The 23,366-nt window shown below is 43.4% G+C and overlaps 1 protein-coding gene across 2 annotated transcripts; it reads right to left on the bottom strand.

The window, feature by feature from the left end:
* Positions 1-492: 492 nt before the first annotated feature.
* grhl1 (grainyhead-like transcription factor 1) lies at positions 493-15,987 on the bottom strand. Of its 2 annotated transcripts, none has more exons than XM_071543711.1 (16): positions 15,827-15,987; positions 12,821-13,010; positions 12,380-12,453; positions 11,545-11,696; positions 11,216-11,454; positions 10,374-10,456; positions 9,745-9,901; positions 9,464-9,575; positions 8,744-8,838; positions 6,198-6,444; positions 5,112-5,239; positions 4,642-4,670; positions 4,262-4,347; positions 2,612-2,697; positions 1,637-1,701; positions 493-1,512 (listed from the first exon to the last, which is right to left on the bottom strand). In XM_071543711.1, the coding sequence occupies exons 1-16, from the start codon at positions 15,844-15,846 to the stop codon at positions 1,398-1,400; spliced, it is 1,878 nt and encodes a 625-aa protein (XP_071399812.1). In that variant the 5' UTR covers positions 15,847-15,987; the 3' UTR covers positions 493-1,397. The 2 variants fall into 2 exon arrangements, with proteins under 2 accessions (XP_071399812.1, XP_071399813.1); XM_071543712.1 differs by having other exon boundaries at positions 6,234-6,444.
* Between the last annotated feature and the right edge of the window lie 7,379 nt (positions 15,988-23,366).

Here is a 23,366-nt window from a genome sequence, read left to right as displayed (position 1 = left end):
TATTAGGCACATTGTGCATCAAATGCTTTACAAAAATGAAGAATGCAACATCATTTAAAAACATGTTAAGAACATATCTCCCTTGACATGTAAAGTCAGAACAACTTCATATAAAAAGGAACAAAAACATTATATTATTAGGAATAATAGAAATAGAAATTTGGATATATATTGTAAAAAATGACCCACATCCATTCTCTTAATAAATATATACACATTAAGTACTAAGATACAAAATCGGGATCATGTCGATCCTTTTCAACATTATTTTCAATGGATATATACAACATTGTCATACAAATTTCTGTTTTATCATTTAATATGCATTACAAAGCTATGGCCATAGAAGAGAAAATGTTTTTTTCTGAATGTGTCTGTACTTAAATATCATATTGCACTTCCAGAACAGTCTGCATGGACTGTGCTAGACATTCAATGACCTATCTCATTAACATTCAGAAAACTACTCTACAAGGGAAGGGTAGATATGTTTTAGCATTATTATTATTATTATTATTATTATTATTATTATTATTACTCTCTTTCCTTATTTAATACTTACATAGAGGCCATTATTTAAATTGATCTGAGGAAAAATATCTGTCAGCCCCTTCCATTCACAAAACAACAGGTAGCCTATGCTAATTCTCAGGCACAAACGATACAACGAACACATACACTATGCTATCCTAATGGTATAATGTTGAGGAAGATATTACACACTAAATACTGCCTCGATGTTTAGTATTAATACACTCAACCACTGGGGCCTCACTGCATCCTCCATTATCAAAACAACACAAATCTGCTGTCTTCATTTTGTGTGCTAAACACCCAACTTTAAAGATTAGAATCATCAGTGCTATGGCTTTAGAAAGGGAAAGACGAGCTGCTGTCTCATAAGTGTGGCTATGGGCGTAACTCTCCATCTCACACCTGTACAGTTTCTCCATGTAAAATTCAAAGATATGAGAAACATTATTGCTTGCATAGCATGAGGTATAGCAGCACCACAAATGCTCTGCACATTTGAAACAACATTACAAAAGTAAATATTTGCTACTCAAATGGTCATTGCATAAAAAACAAAGGTATCATCACAATCACAACTGTCTCAACTTCCTGATTTTTTTATGTACAAAAACTTTAAAATGAATCAAAATGTATAACCTACATCGCAAATCAATGCTGTTGTCTAGTAAGAGCTATGGCTTTTTTAAATGCCACTTGTGGGACATGAACATTATATTTACAGCACTGAGACGATATGATTAGAGTTTCAGATCCAGTCCATTATCACTGTTAGGGCTCATAGCATAGCTAGATGTGTAAACCACAACTCCTGTCCTCCGTCCCTGTGGTCCGGGCGATGTCACTTCCTCCAGGCAACGGCCCAATCAGATTTCAGTGAGGGTGAGTTTGTACACGCCCCCCAGCTCCTCCATGGAGATCTGGAAGGTGTCTTCGTTGGAGTAGTGTTTGATGATGTTGTCGTCCATGTGTACCAGAATCCTGACATGGGACAGATACGGGTGTGAGTGACCTATTTAGCTCATCCTCATCTGAGAGAACTGTAACTTCACACTGTAAAGAAAGTAAAGGGAACATGGCTTGTATGTGTATGCCTTTTACTCACCCTTTCTTGCATTTCTTATAGACTTTTCCAACCTTTTCGAAAGGCAACTCGTACTTCTCTGAAATCTGATTGGGGAAAAAATACAAATCAGTGTTCTAGTTTTTTCTCCACTTATACACAAAAACAAATCAGAAGTCAACCCACTCTACTACTCCTTGTCTAATTCATCCCAGTCAGTCCTTCATAGGTGCCTGGTTTGCCTTCTGCCCACCAGCACCTCTGCCGGTTCTCCACAGCTACTGTACACAACCACAATAACCCTTCTCTCATTTCAAACTCCCTGACCCTTCCAGTAACCTTATACCTGCTTCTTTTTCTCCTTCCACCCCTCCCTCCCCCAGACACCCCCCTTTCCCACTTCCTCCTCTTCCTCTCTCTCCCCGGGACGGCCCAAACCTCCTCTTTTTCTCCCTCTCTCTATCTCTGTTTCACTCACACTCCCTTCCTCTCTCCACTTTTTTTCCCCCCTCTCTCTCTCTTTCTCCCCTTTTCGTTGGCCCCTTTCGCCCCCCCCCCCCCCCTCCTGTCTCCCTCTTTACACCCCCCTTCCCCTCCCTCTCTCTTTTCCCAATCATCTCCTTGCTCCCACTCTTCCCCTCCATCCCTCCATCCTCCTCTCCTCCCTGGGACACCAGAGGGCCGGGTCCCTGCCCTGTCACGACTCATTTAGCCTGGTGTGTAGGCGGTTGGAGACACAGGGAGAAGTGGGTCTCCAGCTGCAGCGTGCATGCCTTTGTCTTAGTGCATTACACCACATACACACACACACACACACACACACACACACACACACACACACACACACACATACACACACACACACACGCAGGGAGACGGACACGCGGGTGGACACCGCAAATCACGGCCCGAGACCACCCATAAGACCACCCTCGTGACAAAATAAGAGAATAAATAGAGAGGGTAATGGCTCACACACACTGTCATTACTAGTGGGATGAATTGTGGGTAACTTACTGCTTCCATCAGGCCTTTCAGCGTGGGGTTCTTCAGCATGACGGCATCAAACACCTCCTCTGCCTCCCTACGCACGTACAGCAGGACTGTAGGGGAGGAAGAGGAGGTGGACAGGCGTGAAGGCAAAGCACATACTGTATGTCCATGGGCATGCACACACACACAGACACACACACACACACACATACATATACACATAAACACACACGCATGCCTCAACAAGCTGAAGTCAAAGCAGGGAAACCACACTGCACAAAAATATGAATGAATGAATGTAAAGTTTTGGTTCTGTGTGTCATGAATTTCTCTCAAATGATTTTCTCACATGAACTGTAAAACCAAGTAAAATGCGATTGTTGCATGTTTTGCATTTATATTTTTGTTCAGTGTAAATCAAAATCCGCACTCAGATGAAGTTACTGGCAGAGTGGAATGTTTGTTTGGTTCGTTCATGTGGGTTCGAGGTTTCTGTGGCTTGCCATGTCCCTGTCTGCACCGACCCATGCCACACACTGCGCGCTCTCTCTCTCTCCCTCTCTCTCTCCCTCTCTCTCTCTCAAGATTTAGAAGTAGTGAGACACACGCATACACACACACATTTAATCCAATTATACGTTTGCAGATACATAATGCTACGGTCCATTATAATTGACTACTCCCCCCCCGCCACACGGCACGGGCAGCGGCCCAAACTCAAGGCCCTGGTCTCAGGTTGAACCTCCCCGGACGGACCGCAGCTGTCCGGCTCTCTCCAGATCTACGTTACCGGTGGCACAGCGCCCAGACAAAGCAAACCTAGAGTGTCATCATCATGCAACGCTGGCATGGCCGGGTAACATACACACACACACACACACACACACACAAACACACACCCACAAACACAGAAGGACGGGCCCACCTCTGATTCACTGCAGTCAGTATTCTCAAAATAGATCTACTCTAAATAGATTTTCCTGTATTGTCCAACTTGTTGCAGGAACTGCTGCTATTTGTGGACTCTCAATAAGACAAACAGTTTGTCGGTCTGTTTTAAGCAGCTTTCTATTTAAAGGCATGATTATGTGAACAGTAGTTTTCACTAGTTTGAGACACATCTGTGTATGGACTAAATGTAGAGTGCAAATCTGAGGAAGTAAGTAGTGAAAAAAGTATGAAACGGTATATTATTGTATATAATTAAGTGATGTTTGGTTTTATATTGGTTTATATTGGCTATATGCAGGTGTGTTTTTGGTGGAATTGAAAATTCAGTGTGATTGCTCTCGGGTTTCTAAAGATCAAGCTGTTTGAAACTTTCCTCTTGAAACCACAACACATTTTAGAAGTTATATTGTTTTGCTGTCGTTTACAATAATGCTGATCAGGGCTAAAAAGCTGGTTGTATGCGCATGAATGGGATATAGGGTAAAGTGCAGGGCCTTGTTTGAGTTTGTGTGTGTGTGTGTGTGTATGTCAAATGAAACTGAGCAGTGGTATTTTGTTGGGGCAGTGGAGGCCTCCAGCACGTGTGTGTTTTCAAAGACCTGAAATAATCACATGGCCTGGAGAGGGTGGGGTTGGGTGCCTTCAGAGACATAGCATCAACAGCCACCCAAAACAGACACACACACACACACACACACACACACACACACACACACTCAGTACCTTTCTTTGGTTCCTCCAGTCTAGCCATCTTGTTCGGGGGTGAACCAAACTCATCCTCAGTGAAGGGTAATCTCTTCATGCCCGTGCTGCAGTGGACACACAGACACAAATCACTGCTTGATTGCCCATAACAGCTACAGCTAATAGGCTGTAACACACGCTCATGCATGCACACACACATACACACACGTACACACAAACAGGGATGCACACAGAGCCCAGGGGCATTTCCTAGAAACAGCATCTGTGTCCCATGCCTTTAACTGGGAGGGTGCCAAAGGTTGTCTCGCTCTAAAAGCTGACACATTCACTCCGCTCCCACCACCCACCAATAAAAACAGTGACGAACAAGTGTGAAATCTGGGCTTCCAAGAACTCACCTGTCCTCTCCATCTTCTGCTGAGAACGGCTGCAGGGAGAGAGAGAGAGAGAGAGAGAGAGAGGGAGAGAGAGAGTAACTTAGTAACTTAGTCATTTGGAACATAAATCAAAGTCAAAAGCATCCTGGGATTTTACTATTTTACTCTATCAGGTCGCGCTGACCCGACTCTTGCCCTGTGATGAGTGGGTGGTAACTGGGAAACCAAGGTGCACTCTGTTTATGGACCATGTGATATGCTACAACTGCCATGGTCTCTGAGGCAATGAAAGAAAGAGAAAGAGATGTGTAATGTCTTCAACTGTCCCCCTAACCTAAACCCCTAAACCTTTGGCAAGAACTCTCTGTACCCTTCCTCCTCAAAACTCTTTAAAGTTCCTCTTAGCAGATCCAAAGAAGACTGACACTTCCACGCAGTACTAATGCTGCTGAGAGGAAAGCTTTGTGTCCCGTTCTCCGATTGGCACTCACATGGCGCTGGAAGCTGGAGAAGTGAATGTCGGGAATGAAAAGGACGGGCTGGGTGTCGAAGTCAGTCATCATCTTGAAGACGGTCACGTCGTTGCGCTTCTGGAGGAGCGGCACTTTGACATCCGCAACTGGAGAGAGGAAAAGTCACAACGGGAAGGGCTTTAATGAGGGGCTATTCATCCAGAAGAACATTTTTACAGTCCTTACAACAGAAAAAAGGTTATTGTTGCTGTCGGGTGAAAATCTTATAACTCCAGTTTTGGTGACTTTCTTTCATGTTTTAACTTCAACTGAAGGATCCATGGTCCTCTATGGTTTTCAACATGGGGTCCGGGGACCACCAGGGGTCCTTGAGGGGGTTCCAGGGGGTCCCCAGCAAATTGATGAATTATTAAACTTCACCATTATGGAGTTAACACAATTAGAGAATGTAGAAGAATGACTATTTTGACTGTCTTTCACTGTTATCTCTGTACCTTCAACACAGATAGTCATGGAATTCAGGACAAAATCATATCTAACAATAAAAATATTCTCAGATATGGGTCCGAGAGAAGAAATCTCATCAAATGGGGGTCCGTGGCCCTAATGTGGACTAAACTAGGGGTCCTTGATCTGAAAAAGGTTGAGAATCACTGCTCTATGGGATGAGAAAATTATACAACCCTTAGGTTTTTGAAACCCTTTGAAAACTCAAAATTACATGGTCATCAAGTTGAAAACAAGGCTGTTTTTCTTAGTTCCTGAAAAGTTGACATGAGATACAAAGTTTTCCCCTGACAACAGCATTATTTTAGTGTTAGAGATATTAGGGTCAAGTTCAGATCGTTCAATTATTTTCCTCAATGTTGCTTGTTTTGACATTTAGATTGTTATCCAAAGCAGTTGTGTCTTAACTTGTCATGTTGATTTTTTGTTGTTTCTTTAAATCAATCCACTTCTGTGCTTTATCACTGTGCAAATACAGTTAAACCCATGGACGGGTTAGGAATTTCAGGTAGGGAAAGAATCCAGGTCAAATGTGCCGTTGCTTGTGCACATCATAAGAGCATTTGAGTGAAGGTAAAGTCCTCCTCAGCTACTCACAGGTTCCCAGGCCGGCGTTGAGGTCGGACACCTTGCCCTTCCGGCGGGACTGCTTCCTCTCCTCGTCCCGGATCTTCCTCTCCGCTCCTTTGTCGCAGAACACTTTGATCTGGCAGTAGGCGCGGTGGATGGGCTTGTTGCTGCGGTTGTTGTAGCTGTAGGTGTCAATCTGGAGGTTCAGAGGCAGGCCCTTCACCCCTTTCTGGGAGGAGAAGTCTGTGCTCAGGCAGTTGACTGAGATGAAGATCTAAGGAGGAGGAGGAGGAGGAGGAGGATGGGAAGTAGACAAGAATAGAAGATAGGATAAATTAGGCAGAAAAGACAGAGGAATGACTGTGTTTAATACAAAGAAAGACAGCATTTATTCAACTTTCCCTATAAAAACCTTAACTTAAAAACAGTGTGATCTACAAGCGTTTGTCTAACGACAACAACAGCAAAATGAATGATTAATGATAAATGCTTCTAAATTTTCATAGGGATTATGCTGGCATTCACCTCAGCCTATATTAATTTACTGAAGGGTGCCTCTCTGCAGCGGATGCCTAGTCTTCAGACCACATTCAGTGTTCTGTGCTGCCCTCTATTGGTCGACTCTGGTTATCACATGCTGATTTTCAAGTCTCATCAAGAGATGCTTTGACCCACTGACACTTACCAAAACAAGCTATCACTATGTCTACAAAACACATTATCATAACACTGGGATAAAAAAAAAAAACCCCAGAATGGATCTAAGGGATAAATGCCAAATATCATAAAAAGCAAGGATGATTTTACCTCTGTGAATGTATTAGTAAGTTTATAAAAGACAAACTGAAATGATACAGGATCTTCTGTCAGTATATTTTCCTTGTGGTTCCCTATTCATGAGATCAAGTTTAATCTTTATTTGTCTCCAACGGGTATTTGGTTTTGTAGCAACTATTAAAAAAAATGATTAAATAAAAACAGGCACAACAAATAACAGTCAGTCAGCAGAGTTTCAGTTGTGCAGCATCAGACAAATCATTGTCATCAACAGACTTTTTTATGGTAATTACAGTAAATAGCCCCAGAGCAGGTAAACATTTGGCAAGGGCTGGCCTCAGTAAACACACTGGGTCTATCTGTGCCTCAGGGGGATCACCAGGGGGCACACCATACACACACACCTGTGCACACACACACACACACACACACACACACACACACACACACACACACACAGAGCCCTTCATGTGTCATCTTACACCTAGTTGATCAGAGGTTCAAACAACCCGGCGGGGCGGTGCGTACAAAACGGATGAATACACACACAGAGGTGTAATGAACACACACAAGGATGAACATCCTATGGACACAGGCCTCAAGTCATAAGACAAGTAGACCCACATCCTGGTGTGTGCGTGTGTGCGGTTATGCGTGTGTGTGTGTGTGTGTGAGAGAGAGGTTTGTGCATGTGACTGTGTTTATGTGAGGCGCCATCTTGTCCCTTCCTCTGTTAGCCTGTCAGTCGTCTCCCATCCCATCTCAGGTTGACAGTGGAACAGTCAACGGTGTCAACGGAAACACAGAAGCAAGCCAACCCCGTGACTTTGACTTCTGGTTTACACACTTCTCCAGTACAACTCAACAAACTGGTCAGGAGAGTGAGGGAGACGAAGAGGAGAGGAGAGGAGAGGAGAGGAGGAGTGGAAGGAAGTTACCTCCTTCTCCCTGTCACCTCATACCTGTCAGACGGGATTTACGTTTGTTAACCGTCCGATCCAGTCCCCGGCCCCCTGCTGAGCTTCCTCATTCCTGCGCCCATTGTTGCTCCTGTCTGGCGCGTGAAAATGCCTAAACACGCGTCACTTCAGCATCACAATAGGGGTGACAGGTCGGACCAGTCAAGAATGTATGTAGAGAGTGCAGGCGCACACACACACACACACACACACACACACACACACACACACACACACACACAACCTGACGACACACATAAGGACAACAGCATCCTTATTCTTCCATATAAGCCTCTATTTTCCGTAATGGCTGTTTTGGAGGAACAAAGAGGCGTATATCACCTGACATCTTTATTCTGATGAGCTTTAAGAGGAGGAGCAGTCTATTTTGGGGAAAAGCCGTCAAGCGTGTTCATGTGAAGAGTTCAAGGCTCATGTTAACAGTTCAACACAAAGAGGTTGAAGTCATACTGTAAGCTTAACTATCGAAACCCTTGATCATTATTGATATTGCAAGCCACATACATGTTCTCACATGAACGCTGAGGCGGAAACAATACGTACTAGCCAGACCAAACTGTTGACATTGGATTTAAGTCGAAATCTGTGATGTCAGGGATGCTGGAAACAGCCTTATGATTAGAGATCGATGTGGGGAAATGAGTAATACTCTCCTGTCCCTCAACAAATACCATTAAGATGCCCTTGAGCAAGGCGCTTCACCCTTGGAGCTGCTCAGCGGCCAACAGTAGAAGACTGCGGTTGTACTGGGCAGCTCCCAATTGTATGATTGTGTGTGTGTGTGTGTGTGTGTGTGTGTGTGTGTTCTGCTCTCACCTTGGCCTCCTCGTTGGTGTCCCAGGTAAAAGAGATGCCGTTGTAGGAGATCTCCTCGATGTTGCCAATGGTATTGAAGCTCTCCTTGTAATCGGCTGTCAAACACAGCAGACAAGAGATGAGTGACTATGTAGCGGTAAGAAGTATTTATTACATAAAACTGTAACTGTTAGATGCAGATTCTTACAGGTGATACATTATACATATCATTTTATTGAAGGTGTACTTATAGCACAGAAGATATGGACTGTAAGTAAGAAAAAGGGCCTATTTCCACACAGATATACTAAAGAAAGGCTTCTTAACGCTGGTGCACATTCTGTTTGCATATTAATCCCTTGCCAGTCAAGTTGAATCACTGCCACCAGTCACCTTTCCCCTCAGAGCCCTAACCCGTACACACAGAGACAACACACAGCCACAGCTAAGCCGCCCTTTCAACCAGACACACACTCTGCAGACACAGGAAGATTGATCAGCCTAGGTCACACTGCATTTGTCTGCTGTATTGTCCTACCAAGGGAGCCAGCATTCAAACCAGTTTACAGAGCACAAACAAACAAACACGGCAACTACCCCCAGAGGTCAGTGCCTAAATGCATCGTCCCTCCCAGCGTCATCAAAATCAGACCAGTGGTATCTGAGATCGAGTTTGACGGACAGACACGGTCCGATCCGTGGATTTTCCACTGAGGCAGACGGAGGCGCTGCAGTTCTTACCAATGTCGAGACACCGCTGCTTGGCAGTGTGCTGTCTGGAGTGCCAGTACTTCCAGTGTTTCAGCTGGTCGTCTCTGCACTTCTCCTCTCCAAACACCACCATCACTACACTCTGGGAACGCAACACCACACACAGCCACAACAGTTATTATAATAGTATCATGCGCTTTTTTTTTGTTCAGTGTTGATAAACAAAACAAGTGACACTGCTACAATCAAGAAACGTACTATCTCTCCTGGAAGTTAACCATAATAAAAGTTTATTTCTCTTCCTCTCTTACCCTGACTTTGGTGATGGGGTGCTGCATGCCTTTGCTGTTGTCAATCTCCCTGAGGCTGATGGGATAGAACTGGCCTTTGTTTAGGTACGTCATCGTCCCGTCGCCTGTCTTCTGACGCAGAGACTTGGAAGCCTCCAGAGTGTACTCAAAATTATTCCTAAAATAAAGGAAAATAAAGAAAGAGTTGGGCAAATGTCAAAAACGAAGGTGTAAAACTTTACAGTCTTAAGTTCCTATATGAAAAAACAATGACTTTCGCAAAAGTCAATGACTTTTGATGCGAGAAATCAATGACTTTTGTAAAAGTAGATTTCTGCTCATTGAAAGCTTCAGAAAAGTTAAATAATTTTTAGAGTACCAAGACAAAAAGAACAAAGTAAAAGTCTGTGGGGCGTGCTTCACTGACGGCTTCTACAACCGCTACAGCTAAATCATGACCTAAAATCAGTGCGGTGTCAGAGCTGGGCCCGATAACATTGTGTGGCGCATTGTGTCTTTCACACAGAAGGGAGTCTGGTGTCTCCCCAGTGACTGCGATGAATGAGGCCATTCTGCAGAGTGTTGTATCACAGCTGAATGGCGGTGTGGCGGTGGGAGCCGGACAGTGGGCCGGCGGCAGTGCAGCTTACCCCGGCATGGTGTCAAACGCACTGTAGTCCTCAGGCGCGATGGAGGCCATACGTAACTGGAGATCCCCTGGGAAGGAAAACACCTGCACCACACAAAGAGGAGGGGTGAAGAGAGAGAGAGAGAGAGACAGACAGAGAGAGAGAGAGAGACATTAAACAACAACAATGATGAGGATTTAGCAGGTTGAGTCTCTCTCTCTTGCCCTCACTTTCTCCTTCAACCTGCCTGATTTCCATTCATTTTCTATGCATTCATTTTAATTACAGAACTTACCAGAGGAATAATCATTATTTTTATATATTTCCTCTGCCATTTATTACTGTTTCTCTTCCCATAGTTTTTGTCAATTCATTCTTCTCTCTAAAACCCCAAACCATGTTTCCTCCCCATTTCTTTCTCTGTGAATGGGGAAACAAGCCATTCGCCTTCCCTGTTTCCCTCATCCCTCCTTCCCTCCCCCCTCCCGCCTCCCCCCAGTGTTCAGGGTTTTTGTCGGGTTACTCCTTTTTAGGTAATCCCCCTCCAGGTTAAAAAGAGAAAGAGGAGAGAGAAAGGGCTTTGGCTATTGTAGGAGAAAAGTACAGCACTTTATTGTGTTGGTGAGACAATGGCATAATAACACGCTGGCCGCTATTTTGGCATGTTCAAATAAAACCAGGGAAGGCTGAGCCCACCGCTGGCTCCATGGGATCAGGTGAATGGGCTATTGTCTGATGGGAGAGATCTGAGAGAGGAGAGGAGAGGAGAGGAGAGAGAGAGGGGGGGGAGGGGGGTGTAGGAGGGCGTTAGTGGGGTTTAGAAAGAGGGGGTATTGGATCCCTCCACACATCGAAACACACACCTCCTGGGAACCATCCTTGAAGCTCTCTGGGAAGGTGGAGTCGGGGGGCGTGCGGGACTGGGTGCCGGGGCTGAACTGGACCGAGCTGTGGGTGAGCTGCCGGTCGCCGAAGACGCCCACGTGGCTGTCCGCCTCGGCGCAGTCGTTGGGCACGGTCACTGAGAAACCGTGGGTGGGCACCTCCGTCTTGACGGGCGGGTAGTTGTTCACAGCGGCGATGGAAACTGTGACGGTTGTGTCTGAATCAATCAATCAATCAATCGCAAAGTCAATGGATGACAATCGAGTGGTTTTGTCGTGTCTGATCGTAACATACAATGTGAACAGACCTGGTGAGGGGAAGGGGGCCCTCTTGTCCTGGGCCAGCTGGTTGGGGAGAAGAATATTGAAGGGCCCCTTGAGCACCTGGATCCTGCTCTCCATGTTGGTCATGGAGGGTTCCTGGAGCGGAGCTAGGGGATGTCCTGCCTGAATCTGGTGTCTGCAACACAACCGAGAGGAGAAATAGCACATTGGCATTGTAGGATTAAAGGTACTGAACAAAAATATAAATGCAACATGCAACAATTTGAAAGATTTGACTGGGTTACAGTTCATATAAGAAAATCATTCAACAGAAAGAAATTCTGGGCAAATGCTCAGCAACAGGGATGTAAACAAAGTCGTGCATGTGTAAACATGGGACTAAAACTTTACATGTTGCATTTATATTTTTGTTCAGTGTCGCTTGTCGCTGCTGTCAGGTGAAAACCTCGTAATGCAAAATGTCAGCTTTTCAGGAACTAAGAAAAACAGCCTTGCTTTTAGCTTGACAGCCAAGTTCATCTGACTAGTTTTGAAAGGGTTTCATCAGCCCAAGAGTCAGAGAATTGTCTCATCCTATAGAGAACCATGTGATCAAAACACAAAAATCAACAACACTGGAGTTACAAGGTTTTCACCCAACAGCGATGATGTGTTTGTGTTACAGATCTCATCCTGGACAACACCTTTAAATAGATAAATAAAGTTGCACTCTGCTGCGTTCAGTTCCCTTGTACATGCAAACACACAAACACAAACTCAGAGAATGGGAAAGAGCTTGAATCTCTCCGTGTCACTCATGGCGCAGTTCCCCTCTGCTGTGCTTTTTAAAGGGGGTATTAGGTGAGGGCGGTCGCCTACCTTTTGTTGGGATCCACATCAGAGACCAGTATGTCTGTCTTGTTCTGGGATATTGTTCTCTTTTCCCTGGGCACCTGTATGGGAAGGTAAACACAGCCGCTCAGCGTCTGACCACATCACATCCAGCAGCCTGGGTCCTGCTGCTCTCTATATGGATCAGTTACGACCAGCTGACATGCGCTCTGCCTCACAGATGTTGTGTAATTGGCTGGATGTCATTCTGAATGAGGATCATATAGGTAAAGCCTCAAAGGATTTGGGTAACTAATCCTCTGACATAAGACATTGTACTTGTGGTTTTGATTCTCTTCCTCTAACATGGGAAATCATCATTTGTGGGTTTGCTTGTGGTGCTCTCTCATTGATCTTTGGTTGTTTTGGGCAGCAGAATGGCCTTGGGGTTAGAGATATCACACCATCATCAATATTTTCCTGTGCTACCTTATAGTAGTCGTAGAGCAGGCTGAGGGCCGCGGCGCTGTCCTCGTCTCCGTTGATGCTCATCATGGCCTTGGTGGCGGCGGTCAGCGGGTTCTCCAGAAACGACTTCCAGGCTTCATCCTCTGTGGTGAAGGAGCGGCGCTGGCCGCCATATCCCGGCTCGTTCTGCAGAACCAGGACCGCACGCTTACTGGGAGAGCGAGAGAGAGAGAGAGAGAGAGAGAGAAGAGAGAGACAGGCAGAGAGAGGCTGAGTGAGACAGCAAGGGTGGGGCTTGTGTTTCTAGTATCTGTGTGGTATTCCATATGGATAGATGGGTTGTAGGTGGATATGGACAAGGATCAATTGTGGTGATAAGTGGTGTGGTTACTATATGTCTATAAATAGCATACAGTTCTGTATGTTATTGTGTACAAACTAAGTAATAATATGTTAACGCCACCATTAAGGCAGAATTCAGCTATGTGATTTCATCCTCAAGGTACCAAGAAACTTTTTACCCAGAGATGTATATAAAAAAAAAACGAAGCTGACGTCAGCAATTGAAGCATTACTTAAAAAGCATTGTATGACTGCTATTCAAACATGCTTTAAAGAGCTGATGTGCTGTATCATTTTGTGGAAGAGTCTCCCTTCTCTTATTCTGGGAGTTAAGAATGATATCTCCCTTTAAACTGGACTCAGTGCTCGTCTCAGATTGATCCGCCACACGCCTCGTGTGAATCCACAAAGCCAAGACCTACAATCACGGTCTTGTTCAGAACAGAGAAACAGGTTATAAGAGAGATCAACAATGAAGATGCTCTTTATCTGAAGGACCTGTTGTTCAAGCTTTTCTATGATTGTGTAACAAATCTCAGCCTTCGAACAACTGGGGTGTCTTGAGCAAAGATGCTCTACTGGCTCGTCCAGTGTGACGACTCTCGGCTGCGGATCGCTCATTGGTTAAGAAGCTGACCGCAGTCGAGGCAGATCTGTCCCTGCTGCATTCCTGTGTTTTAGCAGAGCCGTGCTACTGTTTTTGCAAGAAAACCTGTCTCTAAAAAATAATCACAAGTTTCCACACTCAGTCACCGCCTGCATCTTTCTCCTCCTCTTCCTCCTCCGCCTCAGTTCAACCTCAAGATATCAACTCAGAGAGTCACTGCTTTGTAAACAGGACTGTGAGGACCAGTAAGAATGTACCTGGTATTAAGCTTGTAGTGTCTTTGACCCATGTACTCCTTACTGTTGGTTGCTTTAAAGTAATATATAAATTTACGCTTATTCAACTCTCCTCATTGTACGAAACTCTATATAAGAGCATCAGCTAAATGCCTGAAATGTAAATGTAAATGTGTTCCTTGAAGGAAAGCCATATAGCATAATAAAGCTACAACAAGCAATGTGTGAAGTTATAGTGTCAGCATCTGAGAGAACCGAAAGATACAAAAAATTTAAGTTATTGTTGTGCAGATTGTAAAAACGTTTAATTAAAACTCAACTTTATGATGATTACAGCAAAATAAAATCCTTGGCAGTTATTGTTCCTTTCAATATAATTTGCCCACAGGGATCAATAATGTTTCATGTAATTTGTTAACTTTATTACATTGTTTTTAAAATTGTTACATTGTATCTCTCATTGGGACAATCACATTAAATCATCTTCCCACCAAATCCATCTGCAGACACTTAGTCACAACAAAGTTGTTATGATAAACTAAACGGATTGGCTCGGTTTCCAAGTTGAGTATCTACAACAAATAGAGCTTTTTCTCTCTGAATGGTCAAAGCAAAGTGATAATTAGTAATCCTATATCTAATTGTGCCATTCATAAAACGCAACCCGATAAGATCCACTATTTACTGGCAATAAAACTGCACAAGGACATGCAATCCACTGCTAAAACAAAAACGCTCAATTGTTTTTCAAACGGAATGGAATGGAGATGACTGGAAAAAAATATATAGGCCAGAATAATGCATGATTTCACTTTCACATGATTTATGTCACTTTTTGTTGTTTTAACACACTAACATGGGAAAAACACACAAATGCAGGCCTATACAGTGAACTGTGTATTTTAATGGCTGTACAGCTTTTATGTTCTCCAATTTTTTTTTTAACTTTCTGACCGATACGTGTGTAAAACCATGGATGGAATGGTATAAAACACATTTAAAATGCTCCTTAACAGCCTATACTGCTTGCTTACATTGTCTGTCTTACTCGGGCCAACGCCTAGCAGGTGTACGATTTCATTCCCCTCAAATGTCTCCTTGTCAGTGCCCTCAAAACACTCAGAATATAGGATAAGCATCTCTCCCAAGATGAAAAATAGTTTGTTTTGGCTTGTGCTTTATCAAAAACCATGAATGAAAATAAAAACAGCTGCAGAGTTGCACTGTGACAATTCCCTTTTAGCTGACATTTCACTCTAACTGCAGGAGCGTTGAGGTCCATGTTATTCCTGAACAAACATCATTAAGACTATCCACATAACTGTAAGGGCTTAAGCAAAATTAAACACTAAACCGCCCAGCAACAGGCTATCACGGGACAGGGAGAAGTTTTTATTCTAACAGGCGCCTCCGCTCTGCTCGCACGACAGGTGGAGGGAGATACACCTGTACAGGCTTGAACATGACAGGTGAAATAAGCCGAGCTCCCGTCCCACAGAGCTCACATCATGGGAAATTATGAGATACAATCACTCTCTCACTTAGCAGCCAATCTTAAAGTAAACTTACCCTTAAGAAAACCAGCTATAGTTATCTATTTAAGAAGGATACAATAGAAATATCAAAGCATTTTTTTTTTTAATATCATAGTACTATAGGTCAAAAGTACACTACAGCGACCTCGGTTTTTAAATCCTCCTGTAGCCTGCTATGTAAAAAAAAAAAAAAAGTTCAAAAAAAGTACAAAAATCCACAAGTTATTTTGAGTCATTATTAAAAGCTTTCAGTAGCTATCAAGCTGTTGTTTCTGCTGACTAGAAGTGGAGAGCCAGAACAACTTACTTGTCATGCTCCTGTGACATCTCGGTCGGTCGAACTGGACTTTCTAGTTAGTACTGAAAATCCGATCCGTCTTCTTTACCGTGAAAAACTCAGTCACCAGCACGGGATGAGGGCCACGGCGAAAACAAGGTGTCCCCTACTGAGAGAACGGGTTTTGTCGGCTTTTCTCGCTTTTTTGGAGCTATGCTGAGAAATTGCGGCAGGTTTTACCTGTGACAGGGCCTGGGATTGGATTACAGGTGGACGGGGGGGCGGGGCTTTACTGTCAATTACCCCCGCTTGCGCCTATGATTGGCTCACCTGATGTCCTACTTGAGTTGGAGAGGGACAGACGGTGAAACACATACAGCTGTGATTTTATCATAACTGCTGTTTTTAGTATTAATTGCAAAAAATCATAGGCTATTCCATGCATTTCGTTTCTCGTTTGTGGTGATGTATTATAGATTACTATAATATTCCTATAATGTTCCTATAGGGTTATGAGTGTCTGTGGTGCTAAACAGTGAGTTTAGTGACCTTAATGTACTTAATACCATCTTGTATCTCCTACTGTGTCGCTATAATATTGCGATAATATTTCCATAAGTCCCTATAGGCTACTATAGGAAGCTTTGTTTGTAGTTCTGCTGTGATATCTGTATTGTATATTTGCAAAATATTATTGTGGGATTACTATAATTCTTACTATAGCCACCAATATCAACAAAACATCAATTATATTTTCAAAAGAGCAGTGACTTCATGCTTTTTTCTTTATCTTTATATAATTTAGATCAGTATGATACCACTTAGAGCTACTATCATTGTAGATCATGTTTCTTGTCAGACTAAAATAGACAGTAAATTCTATTCCACAAATAAAAATGTGGTTAACATCAGTTATTGTGGGTTTGCCTCAGCTTATTGCAAGCATCAAGAAACTTCTTCAAAACTTGTTTCAGATGGCCAGAAATGACTGAGTTCATGCCAAAGTGCCAACAGATTATATTCTCAAAGTACTGTAGACGGTAACATTTGATGAGAATGAAAATTGTGTCATTGTCATTTGTTAATTTCTAGGCTCCTAACCCCTGGATTAGTCCACTCATGCAAACTATAACTTCTGTTCTTCACAAAATGTGTAGTAAAACTCTCCAGCAGGCCTGTTTTCCATACTGTTTCACTGTAGGCAAATCATCAATCTATTAAGAAATCCTCTTAATAGATAGAGATAGAGAGAGATAGAGATATATAATAGAATATATCACTGTTACTGCATGAGGAGACAGAAAGTTGTTTACATTCTCTTGAACTATAGATCACTATCAGCCTGCACAACTGCAGGCAAACAGCAGGCAAATCAGTCCTGAAACCACCACAATCAGCAACAGCATGCAAGTGAATTGAATTAGCATTCAACCAAATCAGGGGCCCACTGTAACGGTAACACACAGCATCCTGCAGCAGACAGCTGCTATTCATGTAACAGTGTTTGTCATAAAACAGAGCTAGTGGAACTTAGACAGTGATAAAAATCAAAACAAAATAAAGAAAAGTCAGTCAGGCTTTTTAAATATCTTAGAATATAATTATAATCTAATAATATAATCTATCTATCTATCTATCTATCTATCTATCTATCTATCTATCCCTCCATCCAACTTCTATTTTAAGGTGCTCATACCACATTTGCATAAACATTATTATGGCCTCTGGCTCTGTCCTTATAATCCTTAACAACTAGCTTTGGGCCGATCGTGAGATGAAAAACAGACACAGTGAGTGAAAATAAACAGCTTTTCCCCTTTGTCAGAGAGGGGCTTAAAAGATGCTATCAGTAATATTCAAAGTTTCTCCCCACGCACTGTGACAGCCAACAGTGGTTCCCCCCTCTCTCTTTATTCACACACACACACACACACACACACACACACACACACACACACACACACACCACACCACACACAACCTCCTGCTCCTGGATCCTGGTTTACTGTTTATTTATCCCAATGGAAGGACACCTGCTTCTCTGGGAGCTTGTTTGTGTTTGCACTGAGGACATGGGATAATGCCGTGAGGGAGGGATACGAGGATATGTGTGTGTGTGTGTGTGTGTGTGTGTGTGTGTGTGTGTGTGAGTGAGGGAGTGGGGGAGCTGGGAATATATGCCCGGGCTGCTGATGGTCTGTCTGTCTGGATGCTGACTCAACAGAGCACAGAGAGGCCAAGCCATGGGGGGAAAACAGAAAAAGCGAGTCAGGAACAAAAGCATGGGATCAACCAGGATCAAACTTGAGAAAAGCCCTGCCAAGTTATTCCCAGGAAGTGGAAAGACAGATATGTGGCCCGGTTTTTCTCAAGGAGAGCTACCTTCAAGGAGAATGCAAGGGAGAAAAAAGAGAGAGAGGGAGAAATAAAAACAGAAATCAAACTTGGAAGACCCAAAAAAATCTTGAAGAGAAATTCAAACTGGAAATCTAAGGCTCTCCAGTTTGTTTTTATGCAGACAAGGACTCCTGCAGCAGTTGATGAATGATGAATGATTAAGCAGACATTTGGTACAATAAACTCTCCGATAGAAGGGAACCCACACCCAGGCCGAGTTCTCTATAGGTGTACTGGTGCCTGAGGCAGAGAGGTGATGTCATGATTGTTTGGAAGAGAGACACACACAAAGAGAAACGAGGAGCCATGCTGTCAGACCAGACAAAAAGTGGATTAAAACATTAATTAAAACATCAATCAATCAAGCTGTATTTGTCCCAAGAGGGAAATTCATAATCCCAAAGATGTGTCAGTGTAGAATACTTTCATGGATGTAACCCAGTGCAACTGTAGTTTCCAACAGTAACGACTCAACCCCTGGAGGACGAGTGATCGCTATCTGTTATGACTGTCACTTTGTTTGGTGGGATACAACCCCCCTATCCTGTCTTCCATCCCCCCCTCCCTCCCGCGGACCATAATTCACCCCCCCCCCCCCCCCCTTCCAATTCCCCTCCCCTCATCCTGGAAGACACGACAGTTGGTGTTACGCCGTCCCACCTCACTCCAGGCACTCTCAGCTTAACCGGGATGGAAATAAGATGCAAATTCATCCCTGCTTCTCCAGCATGTAGGCACTTGTCTGAGCGGAGGAACACATGCGCGTCTGGTTGAGTCACGCCGGGCCGTCGGTTCGAGGCGGGCTCCAGAGAGTCAGAGAGCGCACAGAGAGGCTGGCTGTTGTTAGGTAAACAGGGCAGAGTGTTAGGGATGAGCCTATTTGAACAATGAAACACTGTTTTATTCTGTTTGAAGATCATTATCAGCCTGATCGTTGTCTCTCTAAATATAACAGACATATATGCAGGGAGAGCACTTCAGGTTGGGAAGTGATGTAAACCATGTAATCCATGTGTAGCATGACTATTATTCAGATCTAGTCAACTATACCTGGAGGACAGATGTGTCTGATCCACTAATATTCCTTTATTGACTTTGTGGGTTTGCCATCCCTCGTGTGTAACTGATTATATGTCACTGTTACAGCCTCATCATTAGACTTTCTATCTTGTCATTTGCAGATGAATTCTGGTCTTTATGGCTCATATTGGGAGATGTTTTGGGGAAACGAGGTTGTGTCAAAACAGCTTCATGACCAAGGCTCTGATCGTGATGTTTTGCTGAGGCCTGGCTTAGATGTTATCACTCTGTTCCTAATGCTTACAGTACAAACAGTCACAGACAGTGAGGGCAAGGCAGACCCGCATGCTACTCCGCAACTCCTAACACTGGCAAAGACACATGCACGCACACTCACTCACACACACACACACACACACATACACACAGAAGGAAACAGGTCGGTGGTTTTTCCAGGTGTTATGGGATTCTGGGATTCTTAATGAAGTGTTTGTGTGTGTTTTGCTTCACAACACTGCTGATGTTGTAGCCCTCAGCTGTGAATCTAAGCTGGTTAACGGGCCGTTCGAACTGACTAAAGGAACCGTTATCACTCAAAGTGTTGCTAGTAAGTCAATGTGCTCACAACTTAGTGAGATTTCCTATGATCTGTGCAAAACATGGCACATCAATATTTTTGATGGGCCGACCACTCCAGAGCCATGGGTGACTTATTATGTTAAACTAAAGAGTTTAATTCCTAAATGAAATATCCACTATTTGAAAAAGTGACACCTTGGCATGGAAAATTAATAATAGAAAATATAAACAGAATGAATTACAATAAAGGTATAATACCCTTTATCAATCCCTGCATGGAAATTTCTGCTGGACATTATAGCAGCAGCACCAAGGATGTAAAAACAGTAGAGGGGAAAGCAAGATACTGTGTGGGATAGGGGTGAAGGGAGATCCAAGCTGTATACGTTTTATGACACTCGAAAATGGAGTCTTATATCTGGTCCGCTCTGATTTTCATAGCTTATATATTTCCTAGAGTAGTGGTTCTCAACGTGGGGTCCGGGTACCACCAGGGGTCCTTGAGGGGGTTTCAGGGGGTCCCCAGCAAATTATTAAACTTCAGCATTATTTAATTTACAAGAGGTTAACACAATTAGACAATGTAGAAGAATGACTATTTTGATCGTAGTTTCACTGTTATCTCTCTACCTACAATACAGATAGTCATTGGATTCTGGACAAAATCATAAAAATAATCTCAGATTTGGGTCTGAGAGACAAAATCTCATTAAATAGGAGTTTGTGGCCCTAATGTGGACTAAATTAGGGTCCTTGATATGAAAAATGTTTAGAATCACTGTCCTAGAGAGAGCGCGCTTTGATGATGGCACCAGCGATCTTTGCGACAGTATAGAGAGCCCATAAAAAATCTTGTGGGACTTGTGGGAAGTTGTTCGGTTTCCAAACCAGGCAGTGATTTCATAGGACGGATTCTCTATGATAGCGCAATAAAATAGAAGCAGTTGCCTACTTGTTGCTCGATGCTGAAACGACACAGAAACTGCAGCTGTGTAAACACTGTGTTGATAAAATGCACAAACACTTTTAGAGACTGGATCCACGATATTTAAATATTGCAAATGATAACTTTCAGGTATCCTGAACATTGAAAACAGGGTGACAAGGAACATAGTACCAATCCCAATTGTATGATTGCTCTCTCCTGTATGTTGAACAAACAGCCAGCGGGAGAGGTGTCTCCACTGTCGACCTTTAATTACTCTGCTCTTTTCCATGTTGGATTCAAATGCTGATGTAGGAAACTCATTAGAGTCATCAATCAAATATTGACTCCAATCTTTCATGCCTCACAAGATAGACATCTTTAACACTCTAAACTGGTAGGCAACCCATTTGTGTGTGTTTTGTGTGTGTGTGTGTGTGCGTGCATGTGCGTGTTTACCCTGGACTGACTTCAGTTTCATTTGCCTAATGTGATGAACATGGTGGTGAGATGAAGGCCTGCGAGGTAAAGCAACATGTGTGAACCGTTAGTGTTGGATGTCACCAACAGACAGACGACAGACAGGAGTCAGAGGAACCTGGGTGTTGTGGTGTGGAGCAGTGCTGCAGGCCCACACATTTCCATGCTGCAAATGTAGAAGCATACCCAAATTACACTCTCAACCTGTACTGCACACCCTTCCAGTGAACTAAAGGAAAATTAGCGGACAACACCTCTTTTTTTGTGTGTGTGTGTGTATGCTTCTCTACCTCTACCTCTACCTCTACCTATCTCTGCTGAGGTGCTGTGCTAAATGCTGCCTATCTGGCTAAGTATCTATTTTGATACACATTTAATGCAATAAAATGTGACACCTTACTAACCATTTTGTATTTACAGTCAGCTATATAGTGCAGGGTTTTTATACGAAGCCAGGCCGGCTGTTTGTTGATGGTTGCCTGCTTTTGGAATGCAGGCAAACCGAACGCACGGCATTCCAGTTCGATCATGGAAGTTTGAACACGCTATTTTAAGCCCTCACACCCATGGGAATTATATAGCCTACATTTTAAAATACGCATGTGTTTCATGAGCACAGCACGACATGTAACTCTTCTTAGTAAATCGCCAGAAATCATTCAAATTAATGACCTAGCCACATATTTTCAGCTTGGATCATATTCCTAAGTTTTGTTTTAGTTATAGTATTACATGCTAAAACCATTCAATACCAGTCATATCGTCAAACACATCGAATGTTAGATTCTGTGAGCGAAATCTCTGGGAGGGGTGAGTGAGGGCATTTATGTAAATCCACCTCTGCAACTGTCAGCTCGTCCAACTGCAACATGAAATGAGGATCTGATCGGTTAAAAACCCTCAAATCTCCTCATCAGGCTTCAGAAGGGGGTCGTCGTTTCTCTGGCTTGAGCATGAAGCCACACTTCAGCTTCACTTTAAGACTCTCTCTTAAAGTTTCCTCATACCGCACAGTTCATAGAGTAAAGTTTCATCACACATTTTCAGTGGCAATCCCCTACTCAAGGTTCGGTACGACCAAAGAAAATCCTCATTCATCAGCAGAGAGAAAGTGGCAGTTGTTCAGCCTTCCTCATCCTGGGCCTGTTTGTTGCAGGTGCCTCCAGAAGCACAGACAACAAAGCAGCATTATCCGTACGTCACATGGCACCTGAGCAGAGTGGTCAGGGGAGTTTGGAAACGGATGGGACCGGTGAGGTGACTTGACTGAGGGAAGTAATTGTTGAAGGAAACATGGGAGTTTGCTAAACATGCTCTGCCTGTTGTCACCTGGTCGAACCTCCCATTCTGCTCAATCAAGTTTTGTGTTGTTTTTTGGGATTGAGCACCTATGACATTGCAGTGTGCACTACACACTGCAATGATACTGCAGTTTTGTTCCATCCCAGAGGGGAATTCACATGTTTTTTCTTGTTTAATTTAATTTGTTTGAATTGTTTGATAGATGTTAGCTTTACATATGTACAACAATTGAGAAAACAGAGCTGGAAAAATGCAGGATTGGTGCATGTTGGGAGATTTTTTTTTCACTGTATGCCACACATGTATGTAGGCAAGTACATACACTTGGGCTCACACACACACACACACACATGCACACGCAGAGAGACACGCCACTCACCACAGAAGAATCCTTCCTGAAGAGATTTGTGGTCAAACCTGAAAGATGTCTTCAAGAGGAAGCAGGAAACAAAGCAGAAACTCAAAACTTTTTCTTGAAAAATGTGCTTGGTAATGACAGTTGGCTGAAAGTCACTTATTTCAGGATGTTTCTCTGTATCTACCATGATGTTCCCTGTATCTGTTTGCTCTTGTTTCTAATGAATCATTTGGTCTCTTTCACTATCAGAACTGTCAAAATGGCCTGATGATTCACTGCAGATTCCTTCTGCAGTGCATCAACACTACACACTGGCAGTAATGCATGGACACACTGCGGGAACTTTGCACTGACGGCAGTGTGTCAGAACAGCTGTAATCCCCCTCGCTGCCTGTTGGTAGAGATGTTGCAACACTGGCTGAAGTGTCATCAGGCCCAATTTCTGTTTCGCTGGGAAAGATCAGCTTCCCATTCCCAAATACGTTACTTAAATTAGAGGGGCAACTGCA

This window comes from Centroberyx affinis, unplaced genomic scaffold, assembly GCF_046629955.1.
Source record: "Centroberyx affinis isolate AG114_WGS23_722 - 3 ecotype Tasmania unplaced genomic scaffold, CSIRO-AGI_Caff_v1 ptg004369l_1, whole genome shotgun sequence".
Taxonomy (NCBI): Eukaryota; Metazoa; Chordata; class Actinopteri; order Beryciformes; family Berycidae; genus Centroberyx; species Centroberyx affinis.
This window is presented reverse-complemented; position numbering and strand designations above follow the sequence as displayed.